Raw genomic sequence first — 23,438 nt, 5'->3', positions numbered from 1 at the left:
ATAAGCGTACATATCTTTGACTCTCATTTGGTGCAGAAGCAGGGCAGCTGGGGCTTTGCTGTGCCCTCATGTTCGAGGGGCATGGTTACAGGTAAAGACTCGGTGTTTTATTTCTAAGTTCTTTTCTGTTGGGGAAAAAAAATGTTTCTTTGAGCTGAATGCTTCCTCTTTTTTAGTAAAGAAGCCTTTTAGGGATGGGTTAGAAGGAACTGAATCAAATTCTCCTTTAAACCAGACCATGGACTGGAGACCTCACTAGAATGCATTTTTAGCCAGAGTGGTTCATTCATCTGACGAGTTGAGATCACAGAGACATAAACTCACTGTATGGCATGAACTGAATCTGTTATCTCTTCCAACAGTTTATGAGAGTTTTAAAAAGTGAATAGTTTTATTACTATTTTTTAATTTGGCCAAAGTTTTTTGGGGAAAAAAAAAAAAAAAAGCTTGTAAGTTCCTCTGTAAAACCTAAACTGACATTTTACACTCTCATTCCTTCAAAGATTTCAACTGTGAATCTTCTGTGAGGCTAAGGGAGAGTGCCTACACTTCAGTTCTATAGATGCAGACTTTCGGGGGGAGAAAAAGAAAAAGCATCTACAGAAAAACTCACAAAATCAGGTTCAATTTACTGGAACCTCTTGGTTGAACAAAGAGAGCCGTTATATGTTAGGGCTGATATTGCAAAGTTCAAGATAACTCTCTTCTAAAACTTTCATGCAATACAGAACATCTGAGTCACCTGAAAGTTTAAAATGTCATATACTGGAAAAAAACAACCACAATTTTCGCAGTTCAGTTTGTACTGAAAACAAAGGATTTCCAGTGAATTTTCAGAATTATTTGCTGTAATGAACACTTCAGGGTAAAAGAATGGTTGGGTAACCTTCCTTTCAGTTCCTTCACATTGCTAACTATTTATCTGAATTAAAGAATGACTTCAGGGAGATCTAAGTGTTTTCTAGAAAGAAAAAAAAAGTTATTTGATAATGTAAAATCTGTACAACAGATAAAAAATCTGTACAAACAGATAAATCTGTACAACAGATAAAAAATCTGTAAAATCTGTACAACAGATAAAAAACAATAAAATAAGATAAAAAGATAAAAAAAAGATAAAAAACTGTTGTACAGTAAAAACTGTACAACAAGACCTCCTTACACTGAGCCCACCTGAGGATCTTTGTCACCACTTTGACTTCTGTTTAGAATGCTAATCTCGTACAGTTGCAAGAAGGTGGAAGAGTTTGCACATCTTCAACAGAATCAGTAGCAAAATGTAAGGTCTTAGAATATATACAACCAGTAACTGAAACAGAAAGGACTCTGAGTTTGGGATGACATGGAAAGGAAGCCTCTTATTCCCATAGAATGAGCGGTTTTGGTCTGGACGTTCAGGATTAAGTTCTGTGACGTCACATTCATGAGTGACTTCAATTATTTAGTGGTTGTACTATAATATTACTGCTAGAGACCCTAATTTATGGATCTCTGTGGAATATGAACCACTTTTCAGAGTACAACCGTGGCTGAGACTCATGGTATTTGTAGCATTGTATAATATTTAAAAATCTGTTGAGCGATATATCACAATTATAAATGTTTTAATAATCTTTTTTGTCTACCTTTGACAAACTTAAGTTCATTGTCTAACAGGCAATTATATAAGGTCCTGTACTGCAGGACAGTCAGTGCTAATCTCAAACAAATTTGTTAGAGATAACTCGTACTTACTATTGCTGTAAGCCATTTCATTCTATACAAAGTGTCCATTTCACAAAAATTTAGAACAAGAATTTATTTTATTTGTGTAAAAATTCTAAGTAATTATGTATTAAACACTAAACGCTTATCTAAAGAGTAAATGATGAAAAGCTAGATTTGCTTTAATGTAATAATATGTAATAAGGATTCTAATGCATGGTTGGAATAATGGATATATATTATTGTAGTGTTGTAAGTAACATGCACTGGAATGTATGGCTACAAAAAGAAAGATATTGAACAGTTGCTTAAACTTTAATCTTCTAGGCTGAACAAATCCATGAAATGTCACACTTAAAAGTTTTCAGGCAAGACTGAACTCCCCAAGAAAGCAGAAATGATAATTTACATGATGAGGTGGTCAGAATATGAAAACAAGACAAAAAAATTTTGATGAGCAAAAGGTAAATAGCCATTCTTCTAATTAGTTGGATTGTTTGCAGCAGGCAATGTCATGCACTCAATTCGTGCACGTGCTGCTGCACTGCAGCCTATGCACACACAAACGTTTGCTTCAGTGGGAGTTTTGCAAGAGGCTCCCTGCTTCCAGCTGGGGTCTGGGCTTCAGAATAGAAAAGGAATCCTTCTCCCTGCTAGCTGGCTTTTGTGTCCCTGTTTACTCTGGGTGAGGCCGTGCACAGTGAGAACTGTTGGAACATTCATTTAGTTTTCCACTTGGTACAACAGTAACAACTGAGGATGATTTAATTTGCTCAGTGTTGGTCATACTCACTTACTTGACTGTGTCCTTAGAGAAGCAATAGATAGGGAAAGTTTGCAAATATGCTGCCTACTGGTCTTTGTATGCTAAATGGAAGCCTGTACACTGCTCTGGACTCAGGAGATACTGGCTCTTGTGCAGCTCCTTTCCGGGAAACTGTTTAGTAAGATGCTCTTCAGAGTGAAAATGAAATACAAACTATGTTAGGTGAGCAGTAGCTGGTAAAGGAAGCCACATGGCCCATTTGGCTTCTCTTTTTGGAACTATTCCAATTCAGATATACGTAATGGCATAAGCCAGAATAAATCCCATTTTGTTTGAGAGCAATGCAGCCAAGTCCCAAAGGGGAAATATGGAGAGAAACATGATTAAAAGCAGAGAGGCACTTGGCTAGTTGAGTTCCAGGCAGACTCACTGAAAAGTCACATAAGCCATCTATCTGATTCAGCATGGCTTCTTTGTGCTGATACCCAGCTGGTCCCTCCCACAGTAACCCACAGGAGCCCTGAGAGGAAACATACTGAACCAAGAGACATGCTGGAAAACAAAAAGCTCCCCAGAGTGCTCTTTCTCAAGGGAGGCCTCGGGACAGCCCCAACTACAGAAGGCTGAGGCTGAGACTGGGAAACGTGTGTATGCACTGGCCTCTGAGCCCACCGCACTGCAAAGGGGCTGGCATTCTCCCGCCTGCAGGACCTGTTGCACAGGTGTGGGATGGAGGGACCGGTCCCAGAAGTTGGTTCTAAACACATTATGCAAAAACTACAATACTCAGTATCCACTTCATAGAAAGCGTCTTCATTTTCAAATGTTTGTTCAAAACTTTATAGGCAGATTGTATATTTGTGAGGATATTCATTTTAAATTACAAATGGCACAATGAAACTTTGCAGGGCGGGGGTTTGCCGTGGGACATACCAAGGCAAATGCAAGGCATAGACAGGAGCTCACAAATAATGTGCAAACAGAAATACCAAGCCTAATGCACATTCCTCATTGCCTATGCTCCAAGTGTAACCTAGTTATATTAAAAATGCATCGCTATGTTTGTTGTTTTGTTTTGTGTTTAATAGAAAACACGTATGTGTTTAAGCACACCATTTTCTCAGCTTGATGGCACCTCATAAAGTGAATGTGATATAGTTCAAGACAGTAACCAAAAGCTCACTATAACCAAAACCACATGCAATTTGCATTTGGTTACGGACTGAAAAATGGATGTTTTCTACCGCTCCAATTCTTGTCCCAGAATGTAACTGGAGAAGCTGTGCTGTGCCTTAGGGAATAATTCACGGCCTGATACTGAAAGAAATATTGTTCCCCTGGAAGAATAGGTCTAAGAGTAAAGTAGCCTAATCGCCAACAGGATTACCCAGCCAGGCGATAACAGCAGCTGCTCTGTATACCATTGGATCTGCCTATACAGCAGAGGACTTCCAGATTTGTACAGTTTAGTGTTGTTCACTGAACCCTCAGAAAGCCTCAAATCAGATGCTTTGGTAAGCAGAGAGAGGGGCTGGCAGCGGCTAGCCCATAGCACCAAGGCATGCTGTGCAATATAAGCAGATCTGTGAAGCAGCCAGTTTAGAGGACCCAACTATGGACGTCTCAGGGTGGGGATTGTTTAGCCATATCTTTAGTCTGATCCAGAGGCTGAGCAGCTATTAACGGTCAGCACATTTGCTGTGCTTCTGGAGCTCTCCTTCCACTTCAGTTTCATCTGAAAAGAATTCAGTTTGCAGGCTCTGAGACCATGCTGCAGGGCAAACCACAGCATATTAAGCAGGGATGACCAGGAGATGTTATCCAAACTCTACACCCAGGGACTTTTTCAAGGCTTGTTGTCTCAACTCTGTTCAGCTCTGCAGGTGGAGCCCTTCTCACCTCCAGGGGAAGGCTTGTTATTTGCCTGATGTTTTAGGTGTCCTGAAATTAATCTTACAGATTTTACACTTTACAGTTTGGAAAATAATATTGCAAGACTTGAGAGTTACTCAGGACGATAACTTAAGCTCTTAATAGTGCATGGTCTGTGACGTTCTCCAGAAGAAATAGAAATAGGTGATTTGGGGGGTGGAGTTTCACCCAGCTGGCTTCTAGAGGTACTGGGCTGATCACAGGTTTAGGTACCATCAGTTAACACTGACTTCCAGAGAGAGCCTGTGGATAATGGAAGGGCTCATCCCTGCCCCGCTCCCTGGCACAGGTCCTCCGTACAAGCTGTAAAACCCATCCCAGTGGCAAAAACATGGCTTTCAGGAAAGATTCAAATGAGCGTGAACTCACTTTCAGTTTGTAACAGGAATAAAACATATTTGTAGTATAGTGGAAAAAAGCTATCACTTCTTTTGCATATATAGTCTGTTTTTCAAGGATTTCTGCCTCCTGACTTATCAGGGTGCCCCTTTGATTAGCTCCAATTTAAGTTAATAAGTTTAATATTTGTCTGCTCTTTAAGAGAAACAACTTACTAGCTGACAGAGCCTAAAAGCAGTAGCAATAAATAACAGCAGAAAAGTCCATTTCTTCCCAATAAACTTTGTACTGCTGCTAACTTGCACAGTCTAAAAATAAATCAAGGTATCTGAGCACTTTGAAAGCTTCAGTTTAATCCATGTGAGTATCTTCTCTGCTTTAAGCCAAGGCTAAAACTAGAAAGGGTAAAATAGAATTAAGAAATTCAGTCAGATTATCAACAACAATTTTAAAGCTTCATCTTCTATATTCATATGGGGAATATAATAGAAAATGGACTCCGTGTTTCCATTTCCTTCTAGTCGTGTGCAGCAGGACATTAAATAATAGCATTTGCAATCTAATCTGCACTTTAATACGTTTTCTTCACTTGCTTAATTGTATTAATGGACAGAGGAGGATGATCTTGTGGCGAGGACAGAGGACTGGAAGTCAGGTGATCTGGGTTATATTCAGAGTTCTGCAACAGGCTTCCTGTGCAGTCTGCTCTAATCAGGTTTGCTAATATATAAAATGAAGATAATGACATTTCCCCTCCTTACCAGGGTGTTGTGACACTTAATTCATTAATGTTTGTAAAGTGCTTTGTGGTCCTTTCTTCTAAATGTGCTCCTTACTGTAATGTCTTATGGATCGTATTAAATTTGAGAATAATGTTACTTTAGTGCCTGTGCACTTCAGTTGGCTGAAGTGTAGTAAAGACCATTATTTTCATGTATTTTATGAGCTACTGGAATTTTTTAGATGGCTTACTTGAAATTTAGCTAATATAGTTACAGTTATAAAATATACTATGTCATTCCTCTGCCCGATTTTTATTTTTTCCTGCCCTTTCACTATGATGAAATATTTAGCAATAAGCAAGACTGTCTTGTTCAGACTAAGAAGAGGAAGAAAGAGTTTGGCATAAATATTCCAGCTGCTTGACTTCCAGCTCTGCTACTGAGCCTGCTCTCTACCCTGGTAAATCACCAGACAGCTCTGTTTCCCAGTGCAAAATGCACAGAAACCTTGAGCAAGAAATGAAGTTAAAAAGCTTTGTGGATACGAAAACGTGGAGCTTTGTTATTTACCTAATATTGTAACAGCACTACAGAACCAAGCAAATGTATAATTTATGTAATACAGTTGAAAACAAAACCAAAAATAGTTAGCTTACAAAATCTCTGAAGATTCAGCAGTGTAACTGCATAAATTCACTACGAGTCACATGGCTAAATCTCCATGTAGCACAGGAAAATAACTCAGCTAAAATACTTTTAAATGTGCAATACAATAGGTTTGTTAAAGCAAATGAAAGTTGTGCATACAACTGAAAGTAGAATAAAATGCTGAGTTTTTAAAAAACAAATGCAAGAGTATTGTTAGTATTCACTGTGTATATCTGGATGTTTTAAAACATAGTTGTTCAATGAAATTCTGCTCCTATAAAAATCAAACATTTATCCATTGTAAGATATAAAGCTATGAGTTTTTAATAGCCAGTGATAATTACATCATGTGAAGAAAGGAATTATAAACTTACCAGAAATAGAAGCAATTCATTCAAGGGTGTGCGGGCAGTAACCACGCTGCTGGTATAGTACAAGAAAAAGCATACATGTCCCCTTACAAGCACTGTCCAACATTAAATTAGTAGGAAGGAAGGAAAGCAGCTGACACTTACTATCAATATAAAAGTTCCCAGGAATTCTGAAAGGGCTTCTTTAACCAAGCTGTTCTTCAAGGCAAATTTCTCCTTTAAACTCCTTTTGCTTTTCCGGCTCATTTTGGCTTCCTCTATTGCTCTGGTGCCCTAGTTACAAATACACACAAAATTTGCTCTGTAATCGTCCCTGCTTCAGCTGAACTTTGACACTTTTACTTATACATTGAAATATGAGATTTCATCCTGTACAGCCAGTGAAATCATCTGACTGCAGGCATTGACAGAACCAACACAACATGCCCTAACAATTCATCATGAGTTTTCCATCGTGTGCCTTGTCTGAGTATGCTTCTATTTATACTGGTTAGATAATACCAGTAAGTTTACAATCAGAACTTTTCTTTTTTCTTGCAGAATGGATTAATCATTACCTTTCTGGCTACATTACTTTTTTTTTTTTTTTTTTTTTTTTTCCTTCCTGGTAAAAATGAATAAAATGTTCCTGTCACCCTAATTGAGATGAAAGGCAAAAAGAGAAACCACAAAGTAAGGAAACAAAATATGGTTGAAAAATTCACTCTGACCTAAATTGAGCTTTAAGCCATGCTACCACTGGCTGTCTGAAACCTTTTCAAGAGAAAGTTGTAAAAGAGAGTGAATACTTGTGAGGATGCTATGCTCTACCCTGTAAATAAAAGCTCCTACCTGGTTAGTCCTGAGAGATTTTAGTGGCTAATGAGGAGTCTTACCTTGGTTGTATGTTGAATTTGTATATTCACACACGATGCTCTTTTTGGACTCAATGCCTTGCTCTCGAGTGACCTGCCCTGTTTACAAAAGAGCAACGAGGCAGAATAAATTAGGAACATTTAATGAAATCTGCTTTGGTCCAGTGGCTCTCTATAATGCAGTATAGGCAAATGAAGCTCTGAGAATGACTGTATGTTCCCAATTATATTCAGCTTAAAAGCGCATAGGTGCTATAATACGAAGCATTATATTATTATTGGCCATTATCTTAAGACCTGAAGTTGGTGAATATCTCAAATAATTAGATTTCCTAGAGAAAAATATTACACTTTTAATCTTTTATGCATTGTGAATGCATTTATCAGTTATGATACTAACCTCACTGACATGTCATCTGGTTGATTTACAAATATTTTCTGTCATTTGACTTAACACCAAAGGCTTAGCCCAGTTGTGGTAGGTTATTTTAGCATGTGTTGTAGATGTCCGGTGCCTCAGTTTGTATCTGTCCTCTTCCTTGTTTTACCTTCCTGGCAAATGTGTTTAGGTCTGTCAGTACTGCCCTATTCAGCTGTGAATAGGACAAAGACTTAGGGAACTGGGCAAATGGGTCACTTCTACAATCCCATCAGTGTTCGTCTTTTCCTCAGTCTAGGATTTGTTGAATGTTCACTACAGCTGTAGCCTCTTTACCACCACCAGTTTCATCCCTCTTACCACCCAGTTTACCCTCGCTATCCAATTTTAATCCTTAAGCCTTTTTGCATGTTCTTTTCGCTATCTCTGCCTCAGCATTCAAACACCACTTCGCCGTTAGCCGCTTCAGAAAATGCTGGCCTCTGGAGAGCCACATAGGTGATGAGCTGCAAGAAGACTGCATCTGTCCTGGTGCTGCATGAGCTGGGGGTGCACCTGTGCAGCAGCAGGCACACACAGATGCAGAGGTTTATTCCGTAGTGCAGGCCTGCACTTGCACAGAGATGGCTGAAGCTGCTTCTGGGAAGCCACAGAAAACAGCTTATGTACTGCAGTTTGAAAACCTTTACCCCATACGGCCGCAAAACAAAGATATTTTTCAAGACCTTAATTATCACAGGATGTTAAAGCATATGTTTATTATGTCTGTGAGAGAATTTGTCTTGCAGAATTATGGGTAGAGTAGAGCTGAGGGAGGATCCTGAGGAGGCCATTTATTACAGGAGGAATGAGATAAACTGCTTCCTCTCTTCCAGGAAAATGAGAAATAAATAAATACATTTATGAAAGCAATTTTTAATTGTTTGTCCATAGCAGATCTTTCTCTTGTGCAGATGCAGGTCTCCCTCACAAAGTAGTATGCAACTACCTCTTAGTTTAGTCTCATAACAGGTGTGAAAGCATTAACTATTTTTCAACTAATGACATCAAAGTAACATGTCAGTGACAGAGGCAGAATCCCCTACTCATTTGTCCAGATGATGTTGCCTTTCCCATATTTTTTTTTTCTTTACAGGGTGGAGAACCAGGTTCCTGACACAAGTATGTACCATTTACACTTGCCTTCATCAGATTTTCTTCAATAATTTGGCAAATCTTTCCAGCTTTTGGCAAAATTTAAAGTCACTACTACACTTTTAAATATTTTTTATTCAAATGCAAAAAAGGGGCAACACATAAAATTTGAATTCAGTATATCCTTTCATTATATTCAAAATGAGATTCTAAAGACATTTCCCAAATGTAATAGATATTTACATGGCAGTATGTGAAAGTTGAGTGAAATGTAAAGATGAAAGAAATGCAGGAAACCTTTGACCTTAATTACTAATCCATGTTCCCTGATACTGCCTTTTTGTCACATACAATGCTTGGACAACCTGGCTGAACAATGGAAAGAAAATAGCACAATGATTCCTGTTCTCTCTGCCAAGCCCCCTCACCTGGGCCCTGCTCCCAGTGTCACAATGGTAAGGATAAGAGCTTTGCCACCAGTAAGTAGTAACAGCTGTGTAGTCTGAGGGAAGAAGTTGCAGACAACTTTCAAAAATGGAGGTCATATGTAAACAAGGATCACAGAAAACAGTACAAACTGTCGTCTTAAATGTGGAATCACAACAGGTTACCAAAAAGATTTTAAGGAGCACCTGGACTAGAACGTAGGAGTCATACCAACTTTTTCAAATTTCTTCCACAGAGGAGTCCTGGAAGAAAGTAGGTAAAGCTATAGAGGATGAAAGTGTAGAAGAAGCATTTAAGCTGGTCAACTCAGCAGAAAAGCTAAAAGATTTGGTTTTGACTTGCTAAAGAACCAAACTTCGGGTGGGCTGAGCATGAGGAACTGTCCTAAAATGAATTCTTGGTAGGACAGAATATAGGAGAAATTGATATGTTAAACAGTGCCTAATTGCTGGAGCTGTGCAGAATTCCCTCAAGGAATTCCAATGTTCTGCTATTGAAGTGCTAGTACCAGGGAGTTGTTTTTTTGCTGAATCCGATCTTAAAGCCAGCAAACTGGAACATAGGACATTTAGCACCGATCCACTGGTCTCTTAAGAGAGGGCTCCAAGGATGATCATGGGAACGACAGAACTGTCAGTCTGACTTCCATACCAGGAAAGTTAGATGAACTGTAGTAAAGAAAAAAATCAATAGACACAGATAAAGCTAATAGCCCGTAGAAGCATCAAATGGTTTCTGTTAAGGGAGGTTATGCCTCACAGATCTATTGGCATTCTTTAAAGATGTCAAGAAGCATGTTGATATTATTGTTCATGCTTGAGTGTGTGACCTTAGATCAGAAGACTGAGACCCTTAGGATCCTTACCCCCAAGGCAGTCTGAACTGAACTATTTCTTCTCCTCACCTGGATTTAAGTGGAGTAGGAATTCAAACAGTGTATATAACCTAACAATTTTTATGAGTAATCTTCACTCCTACAGAAATAGCAAAGTAGAGAATAATACACATAGCTCCCACAGTTTGAATCCCATGAGTAACAGGATATACTGTACTAAATTTTTAAAACTACATTATTCGGAGTATCGCATAAATTGTTGTTAGTGATGTAATAAAACCTAAACCAACACAGCTGGGGACACCAAGGCTATAAATATAACGCTTTTTTTTGTACCATAATAATATGTGCCAAATTATTTTTGTCTAAATCTGCTGATTTTAGTTGAATTGGATAAAATCTGAATGAGTATGTCCACTATAATACATGTTCCTTTACAAATGCCTTTGCCTAATTTATATTTATATTTATTTTTTCTACAGAAACTGCTGTGTGGTACTTACAGGACATTTTCTGTTTTATTTATTGATCCTGCTGCTGGGGAACTCAAAAAATGTAAGTGAGCATGATCTGAACATACTGCAATTCAGCATTCTAATGTTTTTGAGTACAGAAAAAAAAAAAAAACAACATTTCTTTAGTTCCTATGCTTTCTGATCATCTTCTGTCTCTGGTCTAGTCCCTGGTGAGTAAGTGCTCACAGAAGCAAGCATCTGCAATGTGAAGCTCAGGTTTAGCTGGGCCCACCTTGGAGGGAGCGGTAGGGCACACAAGGTGACCCATTGAGAATTTCTTTGTATTTTCTTCTCTGTTTCTGTATTCTCAGCGTCCAGATAAAATATTTTGTCCAGATCATGAATATGAGATCAAATAGGCACCACATGTGTGTTTCAAACTTTCTGCCAGTAATGTGTGAGGCCTCCTTCAAAGCTTATTGAAGTCCACTGTAACTGATGTTGATTTCAGTGAGAATTAAACTGGTCTTTCTCTAAAGCAGGGCCCAAAACTTTTCTTTGTTCTTGATTGGCTGGGCACACTATCACACCTCAGTGCATAACTGATATGTTGCACAAGTATACGTTACATATATTTGTACATAATTGATGATAGTAAATTTCAACAGTTTTGTGAAAAAATCAAAAAAACTGTACAGACATGTCCGTGTATAACAGGCCCTGAGTTTCCTCGTTGGTTGAATCTCTGCAATAGCTGTGTGATGCACTGCTGCACTGTGGAGTCCTGCTGGCACAGTGGGAACAGATAACATGCCCCACTGAATGGCTCTGGGATAGGACTGTCAGTGCTGCCAAACGGGAAAGCGTTAGGGACATGCTGCACGGGTGGTTATGTGCACTGGTGTTACCTGCTGCACTAGGCTTTGCTTCCCTCTGCACGTACTGGATATGGTTCTAGCATAAGCTTCTCTGGCAGGTGACAGTATGGGCAGGTCTGACTTTCTGAATGCATCTGGGAGAAAGCTATTTCAATACAAGAAAAATATTGCCTTTGGAGAATAGACCAATTTGGGACAGGCACTTCATTATAGCCTATATAGGCACTTCGTTATAGCCCTATGTTCCCTGCTCTTTTTTCCTGCGCTTTCCCTTTTTTGGAGCAGTTAATGTACATGGAAAGTAAATGCAAGGAAAGGTGATTGACAGCATGTACTTTTTAGAATAACTTTTTCTACATCATGTTTCTTTATAAAAAGCCCTCAAAATTAATATTGAATTTTTAAATTCAGCTTTGCTTTTAAAAATAATAGATATCTTGGTAACTGTACCCATGCTGTATGAAGAAAAGCTCAATGTACATCCTATGGGCTTTCATTGATCTAAGCCCTATGTTTTCTTAACATGGGATACATTGCCAAAACCTTTGCCCTTTCTACAGGGCACACATTCCCTATAGCAGCAGACACCCTGTGACTTACCATGGCTACCAGTAGAGCTGTAGGGTTGTGAAAAGCAGATCTGAACCTACCTAAGTAATAAAAAAAGATATATAAAAGTCAATGGTAATTACAGATTTGACTCCATTGGCATAAAGACAAAATAATATTTGGCAAACAAAGAAATGTAGCTAAGTATGACAGCAGATTCATGGTTCTGAACAACAGGAAAATGACTGTTTCCTTCCTCTGACTTGCCCTCCCACTCCAAGTGCACCCCCCAGCTTCATTGCCATCTAGCCACATTTCCACACTCCATTACAGAAGTGTTTTCTGTAAGAGATGCTGGTCCTGGTGCTTTCTTGCCTCAGTCCCACAAGGAGAGTATTTGTCTTGCCTCCATGTTATAAACATTCATCCCTTGTCCTTTAGTAAGTGAGGTGCTGTTCTGCTTGTTTTTCATTATTTTAATTCCCTTTCAGTCAGAATGACTCACTTTTGAATGTTTAAATCCTCTTTGCAGAAATGTAAGCTTTGCTTCTGGGATTGTCTTTTCATATGAAATGCTAACAAAATAGATGATAAAACCGTCTCGGGCCCCTGTATAGGAATGTTGGATTGTCAGGCCCAATTCCTTTGGAATTCCCCAGCCAATTTTTTTAAAATAAAAATAATAATAACGTAATAATAAAAAAAATTGTTCTGAGGTTCAGAGCATGCCTGTTATAGAGTGTACTTAGAAGCACATCCTAGCAGCAATCTTTTGGTACTTCTGTGCTGTATCCATATTCATTAAGTTAATTAAGCTATTAATTGAATATGTAAGTTCAGGTAATTAAATATAAGACTTATTTCTTTAGTGTAAAGGGTAATAATAAAAAATTTAAACTTGCAAACTAGATCACACATTTAGTGATGATAAATGTGACCTGGAAAGTGCAATAGTCCAATATGAATTAGCTAATTGCATCCATTCATTAGGTAATGTACATTAGCAGAAGGTCAATCCATTTGAGGCTTGGTGTGTTTTACAAATAATAAATTCAAACAGGTAAATTGAAGAGAAATTCACAATAGGAGGGTGTGTTATGTATTTAGACTCAGGACAGCGTTCCTACAGCTCAGAAGCATGTTGCGTGTTATCTTCCCGGTTATTGGTGAGTGTTCTTTACACTGCCCTGAGGCACAGCCCCTCACCACCTGCCTGCTCTGTGGGAAAAGACGGGTGCTGCTTTGCAGAGCGGGTGGTGAGCTGCTGCATGGTGACCAGCCAAGCACTGTGGGCTGGATGGGCTCAGGAGGACTTCAGACTTGAGGAGCCGCATCTTGGGTTTACTCCATGACAGACAAAACGGGCCTGCACAACTGTCTGATGTGGGACATGCTGCATTTCAAGTGTGGACTTAAACCGTAATATTAATTTTTGAAATGGACTCATTTCTAAAAATGAGCCAAACACTGACAGTCTTTCCAAGCACATTCTGTTTCATCATCGTCGCTGTAAATGAATTATGTGTGGCTTGCTTAAATCCAAGTTTAAATTTAGGACTGAATTTACCATAGCAGCAATTTACAGTTCTACTGGTATAAAATAGCCAATATCACAGGACAGAAAACTGATCTGTTGGATTTATTTTTAGTAAAAACTACATTAAATCAAGTTTTCTTCACTGGCCATTCCTAGATTTTAAGTAATAAAAAATGGTTGTTCTTGATATCAGCTTTTACTTTTTTTTTTTTTTTTTTTTTTTTTTAATGTTAGGTGTAATGTAGAAATAAAGAAAATAAAAGTAGATTTTAGAACATAAAATATATCCAGACCCATTATTAACCAATTATTAACAAGACTTATAATATTAAGGCAATGAATTAATTGGGATATTTGCAACATTTCTGTCATAATATCTTTATAGGTTCATTCTAGCATTACGGGTGCTACTTTACAGATGATGTTGCTTATATGTATTACTTTTTACCTTCTATGTATAAAATACCTCTATCTGGAGCAAGGACTGATACCACTCTGTGCACAATTCAAGGGCCATAATTCTTAAAAGATTTCAGTGAACCTCTTTCAAATGATCAGGCTTAGAGACATTTAGAGAATTGATTCAATTAACTTAGAGGAAAAAAAGTGCTATAATGTGTGATTTATATTTGCAGATAAATTAAAATACAAGTATCTCCTGAAGAGCATTTGCTGCCATCATAGTCAGTAATGAAAATAGCAGGCAATTAAAATGGGACACCTGAGGCTGAAGCTTTTACTGTATATATCAGAACAAGAAGTTCAGATTTCAAAAGTGCAAATCTGAGCTGAAAAATAAGTTAGTGGAAGTTTTTCTTTGGCCCCTATTTTTCCCCCAGAATTGATTTCTAAAGCACACAGGAAATGGGAGGGACATTTACTGATGCATACGGCAAAGGGTGAAGAGGAGTAGGCTCTCTCAATCAGTACTGAATTTGTATGAGGAGCCACAGATAATGCTGCTAAACACCAGAAAGACAGCTGAGAGAGAACAATGTATAAAATAAAACGTAGGGGTCAGATCAAAATCACTGGGGGGCAGGTTTTGAAGTTGATCTAGAAATGAGTCACTAGAAGTGTCTGACAGAAGACGTGATTCAGTTCCTTTGTGTGTGTCAGTGCTTAGAAAGAGTCTGGAGCTCACTAAGGAGCATAAGAAATATTAATGGAGCAAGGAACTGAAGTAGTGAGAGAGAATACCTCTGTAATTTTGGGGTCATTGTATCCACTGTCCATTTCAGTGGTGGTTTTTCTTCCACAAATTAGATCATTTTACCCCTGTATTCATTGTTATTACTAAGTTATTGTCCTAATGTCCAAGGCAATAGTGGTAGCAATCCCTCCTACAAAGAAATTGCATTAAATATTAATAATTAACCATTAACTTGCACGATCTGAAGCCATATCTCAATTTGCTATCATATAGAAGCCAGGGTAGTGCTGAAGGGCTGAACCAGCTCACCAGGCTGGATTCCCAGTGTGTCCCACACCGTGCCACAGACCTCGCTCCAAGTGCAGTTTGGCAAAGCTGCTGTTGCACTTGATGAGAACCCAGTTGCAATCTTGGCTCTAAGGCCTACAGCGTTTGTGTTTCCAGGTGGAGGCAGAGAAACCCCAGTTGGACACCCGCTGTTGGGAAGAGCGAAGGCAGGTGTCTGCCACGTTCTGCTGGCTGTAGACCAGGAGCTGCAGCACGGTAAGTGCAGTGCCATTCGCCACTCGGGGAACGCTGGTGGGGTTTAGGTGGCAGTTAGTCTGCAGGTGAGTGAGCTGTGAGATCTTTTGCAGTCTGAATTGCTTTCAGGCGTAAGAGAAGCATGGTTTGTACAACAAAGAGTCACTGGGGGCTCAGGATATCAAGAAACAGAGTCACAGGAGCTTCGTGACAATTAGGAGCTTACACTGCTAATTACGTGGGTTTGAACTGCATCTCCAGATGCACTAGAATCCAGTCTCACCAAAATCTCCTGCAAACTTCATTGTCTCAGTTTAAGAATGAAACTGTTGCACAGTTCTCTGGTTCCTCAAACCTGTTTAATGCAGTCCGTTTTTGAAGGAACACATCCCCACTCTGATTTATTTTAAAACAGCTTTTAGAATGTGTCATCCTTGTGATGAAGTGTTAGGTCTTGTTGCCAGGGTGCCATTAGAAACTGAATTTCTGACGTTTAAAAGTCTCACTTATCCCAAGTGTCACAATTTGACAGCTCTGCGTGTCACATTACAGCACAGCGTTTTGGATCCATTTCCTCTGTTGGGGGGTGGGGAAGAACTATGAAAAATGACAGAAAGCAAAATCTGCAGTTTCCTTCTTCATTATTGAGCTGGAGATTTACAGAGGTACACGTTAACACTGAAATGCCTTAAAGGGCACTCTGGATCCTGCGCTACATGCCTGTGCAGGAGCAATCTTTGTCCCGTGCTCCTGTGCAAACACTCAGGGTGCGCTGCCTGCCTTTCTAATCCTCTGTGCGCCACTAACCAAGGAGCAATGAATATCCAGGGACTCAGCATAAAGGATATTGTAACAAAATCAAAACGTGGCCAGATCCTCTTGTTTATTCTGGACTAAGTCAGTAAAAAGGTCGTGTGGCGTATTTCTTGCTGCTTTGTTTGTGCCAGCCTGGGACAGCTGCACGCTTGGGTGTCCTTTCTCTGTTTATCTACCTGCAACGTTATAACTGCAAACACACGGTCTGCAAACACGGGATCCGATCGCTTTCAAAACCTTGGGCGTGTTTGCAGCAGGAAAGCGAACTTGGTGATTTTGCCCGAAGTGCCAAAAATCGTGGGCACCTCGCGTATTTTCTGCCTGGAAGTTCCGACCAGAGGGAGCGTCGGGCTTCGGCCGCACGGTGCCGACACCCATCACCCCGCCGGGGCACGGGCTGCGGCCGCCCGCTGCTGCACCCAGCGAGCTGGGCCGGGGGCCTCGGGGGTGGCCGGGGCACCGCGGGAGGGGAGCGAGCCCCGGGGCCCCCCCGGGCGGCAGCGGCGTGCGGGCGGCGGGGGCCCCCTGCCGTAGCGGCGGGCGGCGGGGGGCGCGCGGCCGGCAGGGGGCAGCAGCGGGACGGGGACCGCGAGCGGCAGCGGCCGGGCCCGGCGGGGCGGCGGGGCGGCAGGTAGGGCGGGCAGCGCCGGGCAGCGCCGGGCAGCGCCGGGGAGCGGACAGCAGCCGGGCTCGGCACTCCCCTCCCCTCCCCTCCCCTCCCGGCCGGCGCGGAGGGGCCGCGGCCCGCGGGGAGAGCGGCGGGAGGCCGGGGGCGGCCGCCAGCCACGACCGGGGGGGGCGGCTCGGAGCCCGAGGGGACGCGGCAGCCACGGGGAGCGGCCCCGGCGCCGTGCCCGCGGGATGCCCCGGGCCGGCTGCTCCCGGCGAGCGGGGAAACCGAGCCTCGGGGCTCCCCCCGCGGCGTCTCCCGGCCCCCGCTCCTCTGGAGAAGCCCCCGGCGGGCGGTGCGGGGCCGGCGGGACCCCGGCACCCGGCGGAGTCTGCGGGGAGCGGCGGCTGCGCCGCGCGTGTGAGCGGGGCTGTGCCGCTCTCGCCCTAGGTAGGACGGACCTGCCCCCCTGCCTCTGCCCCCATGTCCAATAAGAGCAGCCCCGCCGTGACACCTGCCTATATACAGCGGCCGGCAGCAGCATCTTCAGCGCCGGGCTCTCGAGGCGGGGGGGGGGGGGGGGGGTACAACCCAAAGCACAACACAACATCAGGGCAGAGCGGGGGGCTCGGCTGTACTATAACCCCCCCCCCCCCCCCCAAGACTATGACTTCCAGTAAAATTGAGATGCCAGGGGAGGTGAAGGCAGATCCTGCAGCTCTGATGGCATCTCTGCATCTGCTGCCTTCTCCCACTCTCAACCTTGAAATCAAATACACCAAGGTAAGTTGTGTTCATTTGTTCTGGCAGGGAGATTCATGGCTTTCCCTCCAAAGAAGGGATTTTGCTTAAAATCAATTTCAGTCTGCCCTAACCAACTTCAGCTCTGAGATCAACAAACAAACAAACAAATAATAATAATAATAAAAGGCAAGGAAACAAACAAACAATATATATATATGTATAAAGACTGCCTTGAATCTGTAATATGGGAAACAGATTTTTAGCCCTCTAATCATCTGAAAAAGCACAGGATAATAGAAAATCAAATGAGATCTGTTGGGACTGGCTTTGCCACTTCTCTTTAAATGTAGCGTTTTCTACAGAGCTGTTGGGCTTTTTTTCACAGTGCAAAATCACAGGTCCTCTAATGTTTTGGTTGCTTTTGATGTAATTCAGAGGAAGTTGCTATACGTACCCATATTTCTCAATCAGAAAATAAAAATGTTTTCTTTCTTGAATTAGCCTGTGTACCCAAGGGACTCTTTTACAATTCCTCGAGGACTCTTAACACTGCCAGGTTGTTACAGCACTGGAACAGGTCTCTTTACTAACTTCCTGAATAAACCTTGAACAGTATTGCGAGAGGGGATATTTTTTCCTACTAACATTTCAGAGTGATTTTCATGAAGAGGGGGTTAACAATCAACCCATTGGGTCAATGTAGAAAAATCTGCTGCTTTTCTATGTTATATTATGGGACTACATTGATTTTGTAGATTAAAATGGACTTTAACAATGGTCATTTGTTTGTCAATGCAATTTGAATGTATAAATTTGTTTTTATGTTTTGAATCTTTGCATCTTCAGTACCTTTAATTAAAGAATAATTTCATTTCTATTGGAGAAGTTTCAAATGTGTGAACAGGTTACATTGTGTCAGACTTTGTTTCTAATTGCTGAGAAACTTAAAATAAAGCACATCAGCCCTGGGAAAAGGTGACAACATTTTTATCTACTGGAAATACAACTTCAGGAGCTTTAAAACTGATAGGAAATTCATTTTGACCAAGGTAGTGTATTTTTTGTCTTCCTTATCATCACTTGGAAAGCTTTTCATCTTTTCTCTTTTTTTAAGTGGGTGCCAAAATTAATTTGTCTTCTAATTTGTTACAGCTATATCATGTTCTAGAAGCATGTTTCAGAGGAAAATCAACTCTTAGATTTCGTTACATTTTAATGAGAACTGCAATATGCAAATTTAAAGATGCAGGTTTTCTTGCATATAATTTATTTGAAAATGGTTTAAATAAATTAGGAATGTAGTTATTTGAGGTTGTGTGGTGTTACACTTTGGGAACAATGATATTATGCAAACAGTACTTGGCATTAATTTTATTTATTGCTGGTTTCAGTTTAAAATAAGCCTCAGTGGGTAATATCTGCTAGTAGTATCACAGTCGGTTTGCACAGAAAGTGTACTTGCATTTCTTCATTTTAAAACTAGAGAATTCGTTCAAAAATCTTTCAAAATCAGAGCAGTCATTAACAGCCATATCTTCTTTGTGAGGATGTAAGCTGGACAGTAACCTTTAATAATTCATTGTATATACTGCCATCATCTCAGAAATATGTAAGTTGTTACACATCTTATCCTACTGGAACAAGTAAAAAAAAAGTTATTTGTTTTCAATATTAAACCAAAAACAGCAGCAACACGTTTCTTCTAGACTTAGTTTTGAGGTATCAGGTAATTCCTTCCTGCTTATGAGAGAATGGGGTTTAGGACAGGTATTGAATATTTCACTTGGTATATCCTCTGTCTCTGTTTTTCTGTCTCTTTCTTCCCTCCTTTTTCTCTGCAGGAAACACAAGTGATTTATAGATAATAGGAGTCTTCAGTTTGGAGTCTTGTCTTGGGCAGGACTTTTATCCAGGATCCCCTTTCCCACCTATTACAAAGAAAAACAATCAAAAATGAAATAATGGATTGTAACTTGATTCTTTCATTTGGGGGAGTGGTCACTTCATGTCTTAAATGCCAAACAACTGCCATAAACAATAAATAACATTAGACTAAAGAAATTTACCAAAAACAAAACCAAAAAACCTCAAACCTTTTAAAATCAGACATCTGTAAGCATTCCTAGCGGCCTCTCTCCTGCTTGTTAGCTGAGAATTTTAAATACACACCCAGGACCCAGAATTCTTGAACTCTTTATTACAGCTGTCTCTGAATGTAAAATCTTAGCCATTTGGGATATAATTCCTTTAAAAAAATAGAGGTACCTGTGGACATTGAAACAAAGTAAAGTAATTTTAAAAATATGCTTTGCTAATTAAATGCAATTTTTGAAATTCTAAAATTGGAAAATAGTTAAGACAATTTTGTTAGGACAGAACGTATTAAAGTTCCAGGAATCCCTAAACAAGATTTGTTGAGATGTGTAATGTACAGTGGAAAAAAAATAAGACTACTCATTAACCTTTACAATATTGCAATATCCTTGCAAAGACTATGACAGTTTATTTCAAGAACACAGATGGAATACTTCCCATGTATTTGCAGTTTTCATGTATTCGATTATTTAGCAGAATTAATGGAACTTCTGTGATATTCCTCTGGGCTTTCTGAAATGAGCAGAAAACTGTGTTAAGTCCTTCTGATCTGTTATACCTGATGTAGGACACCAAGGCAATGTAGTTTTTCATTGGTCAGAAAAAATGTATCCAATTAGTGATGAAAATTACATGATGCCTGTTTTTATATTAATATGTGCAGCACGCTGTTGTGACTTCAATATTGGGAGTCAGTCTGTGCTTCTTTAAAAAATGAGACACTGGAAATATTTTTCCCACATTTTAATACTTTGGCATGGTCTCTGATAAATAATGCATTTTAGATGTGCATAATAATAATTGTTGAATACGATGTGCAAAGCCACATTCTGCACAGGCGTGAAGATCAGTGTTCTGACACACAGTTAAGTTTTTCTGTGTGGCTGACAAGTACTAAAACTGATACATGCAAGATTCTCTCCTCTTCATTGTGATGACTCTTTAATTCTTTACTTCTTAGTATTAATATCTGCAGAGGAATTGCTTCTACAGTACAGAGGATCTTCAGTATTGTATGGAAATAGATTATTGCACAGCCTTGTGGCACACTGAGCCCCTCTTCAGACCTGTCAGGAGCTTGTTGGCAGTGCTGTGCTCCATAAAGTGTAGGTAGGAAGGCTTGCAAGGGGGATACAGCCCTCTCCCTGGCAGCAAATTATACTGCTACAAGTATCAACTTTGTGCCAAAAACTCTCCCAGAATGGGCTGCTTCAGAATTATCAGCTGGGTGAGATCCACCACAGCCTGAAATCCAGCAAGGACAGCTACTGGCATGTTCTGTACAGCAAGCCCTCTTCTGAATTGATGGCTCTGAGAACCTCCTGGCTTCTGAGGGAGATCAGAGGGTTCCAAGCTTAGCATTATATTGTTGCCCTGCTCCTTCATGTTCTTACGAAACTCCATTCTGAGACTTGAATGTGTCCCATGTGTCAGACAGTAGACATGGAACTACTCCTATGGCTAGAGCCCTTTGCAGTGTTTTCTTCCCCTAAATTCCTCCTACCTCCAGAGGCAAGAGGTGTTTTTGCACGATGTGGCTATCCTTCCAGTCTGACGGTATATTCAAATCTGCTTTATAAAGTACTTTCTTAATAGTTTTAATAAGTGATACTGACTTTAAAAGACAGCTAGTATAAAGTGAGGACCTTGTGGTTCTGTTGTGTTCCTAGCTCTGTCACTACTTCATCTAACTCAGTGAACAAACACACTCAGCTTGCTTCATGTTGGGGACACTAATCCAGCTGGGTATTTTAAGTTTTGTTTCTTCCTTGCCAACTGATCTAGGCCTGAGAAAAAATACCTGAAGAATTTTAGCGTAAGGAAAAGTTTAAGAATTGCAGTCTTTGAGAGCATTTTGTAAAAAGTGCTCTAAAGTGATGAAGTTACAGCGCTGTGGCAGTAAAGAGGTACAGACCTGTTTGTATACTAATAACCTGTGAGATGATTGACAGCCGTATTTTCTGACCAGTGTAAAAGGGTTTGCCTCTACTCTTACACCATCGGCTGAAACCAGTTCAGTTTCTAAACACAGAGCAGGTAAACTAGCCAGACTGTCAGCTTACCCAGTGCTGAAACTAACAGTAGACAGCAGTTTGCATTAAGTGTAGGCAAACTGATCCTGAGTAAACAAGAACTAACAAATACATTTCAAATTCTTGTATAATAAGCATTATGGTTTGACCTGTTTTGTTACTAAGTTTCTGTTTTCATTCTCATTGTGCTTTATTGGCATTGCCAAGAAATGAATGTTATAAAACATTGCAAATTCTTTTCACCAAAATTTCCTGCATGTGTTTCCCAGATAAAATTCTAGGCTGACATTAAGATAGGTGGTGAGAAATCTGCCTCATTAAAAAAAATGTGCAGAATCTTTTTCATTTTCTGAACTGGAGACAAGTTTTGGCAAAACTTATTTAAGTAACTGATGAATATGCACTATTTCCACCTGTCTTTCCCTGAAAAAGCTCACTATTTGAATGCTTTTCTTTTGAAGACAAATTCAGTGAGTGATAGTTGAAGAAATTAGCTAGCTTTCTGGTTAGCTCGGTGAGCACTGTCCGGTTACAAGAGAAGCACAGAAAATTAGAGATGGTTGTATAAAAAGTAATCAAATAGAATAGCTACTTCCTTCACTTTGTGGAGCATTTCAGCACCTATGCTGACACTATGTGTCTCTCTGTATTGTAATATGTTAAGTTTTATTGTATATACTGTATTTTCATTTACCATTGTTTATGGCTTAAATTTCTCTTGTAGTGTGTGTGTACTTTGTGGTTGGTATTACAACACATCAATCCATACAGCGATTGCACACTACTTATGCACTTCATTCCAATTAACAGACTGAATATAGGACTCTCTCTTTCCTCCCCACACTACTGTAGATAACTAGTATATTATTGAGTAGGTAGCTGTTGTAGCAGTGGCCTCTCACTGTGCTGAATATTAAGGAAAGATTGAATCTTCAAAGAAAATGCATACTGGTTCAATGCATCAAGCTGTACCGGACAACACTGCTGGCTAGGGGAAATTATCTTCTCTTTGTCCCGGGGATAATGTCAAATGACACACTGAAAGATAAGAGCTATGTAGTAGGTGTTTTTCTAATGTTTGCAAAAATGTTTATAATTTCAAATCTCCCAATACAGAAGTTGTATATATTTATTTGCACACCAAAGCCAGGAGGTCAGTAATAATGAAAACACATGTCTGAGTTGAAGAAGAGCCAAATTCATACCTCTTTTCTGAAGCGAACATAGCAGAAACTTGAGTATGGATCCCTACTTTCTGACTGTAGGCAGGTCCCAGCTTTGGCTCTGTCCATCCTTGGGAAGAGTCTCTCATTCTCTCCTGTTGGATAATCCACTTGTAATTACTTATTAGGATGGAACTTGGCAGCCCAGTGGGCAGGACAGTCATGCAGGAAAAGCAGAATTCAGGTCTCTGCTCCCGGGATACTCTTGATGTCAGACAGAGCAAGGATTTGATCTAAAATCTATAGATATGTATAGATTGGACTACTGAGTTGGAATAAAGTGTCTTGAACACACAGTTTAATTCTGATAAAAATTATCCATTCCACTCTGTCTTTCAGAAACTTTTCCCACAGAGCTTCATGAAGCGTGATACATTTCCATATTCAATTTCTGTCTTGATGTGTCTGCATTTTCTGATTTAAAAAAGTCCCAACAGTCCCAGAATTCCTGATTATCTGGGCTCAGCTAGCCCATCTCTTTGTCAGTGCGAGACTGTTCCCTGCAGACCTTAGTGGGCTCTGCCAGTTTGAAGTTATTTGCTATCATAAATTGCTTGTTCCTGCAAGCACCATACACTGGAACCACTCTTACCTATTCCTCTTCCCTTCTTTACAATGCATGTTAACAGTTGCCTTCAATAAGCGAAGTGTAGACATTGCAGCTCATTGGGAGCATATCACCATCTAAAAGTA

General features: G+C 40.2%; 2 protein-coding genes across 4 annotated transcripts in view; one reads left to right on the top strand and one right to left on the bottom strand.

Annotated features, from left to right (window-relative positions):
- The window catches only part of AQP9 (aquaporin 9), a 29,906-nt gene extending 22,514 nt beyond the window's left edge, over positions 1 to 7,392 (bottom strand). The window contains exons 1-2 of one of the 2 annotated variants that reach the window (XM_032194652.1): positions 7,358 to 7,392; positions 6,627 to 6,755 (exon numbers count right to left, since the gene is read on the bottom strand). In XM_032194652.1, coding sequence (XP_032050543.1) covers positions 6,627 to 6,728 — 102 coding nt within the window. In that variant the 5' untranslated portion in view covers positions 6,729 to 6,755; positions 7,358 to 7,392. Of the gene's footprint in view, positions 1 to 6,485; positions 6,541 to 6,626; positions 6,756 to 7,357 lie in introns of those variants that run through there. The other variant, XM_032194653.1, reaches the window with a different exon arrangement.
- A 9,259-nt stretch (positions 7,393 to 16,651) lies between these two features.
- Positions 16,652 to 23,438, top strand: part of ALDH1A2 (aldehyde dehydrogenase 1 family member A2) — a 56,279-nt gene continuing 49,492 nt past the window's right edge. Inside the window, exon 1 of one of the 2 annotated variants that reach the window (XM_032194651.1) lies at positions 16,652 to 16,672. Coding sequence is in view for 1 of the 2 variants with exons in the window: in XM_032194650.1 (XP_032050541.1) it covers positions 17,318 to 17,434 (117 nt within the window). In the remaining variant the exon portion in view is untranslated. Of the gene's footprint in view, positions 16,673 to 17,180; positions 17,435 to 23,438 lie in introns of those variants that run through there. The other variant, XM_032194650.1, reaches the window with a different exon arrangement.

The sequence above is a fragment of the Aythya fuligula genome, chromosome 11 (genome assembly GCF_009819795.1).
Source record: "Aythya fuligula isolate bAytFul2 chromosome 11, bAytFul2.pri, whole genome shotgun sequence".
NCBI lineage: Eukaryota > Metazoa > Chordata > Aves > Anseriformes > Anatidae > Aythya > Aythya fuligula.
Note: the sequence above shows the minus strand (reverse complement) of the source record. Positions and strands in the feature narration are given on the sequence as shown.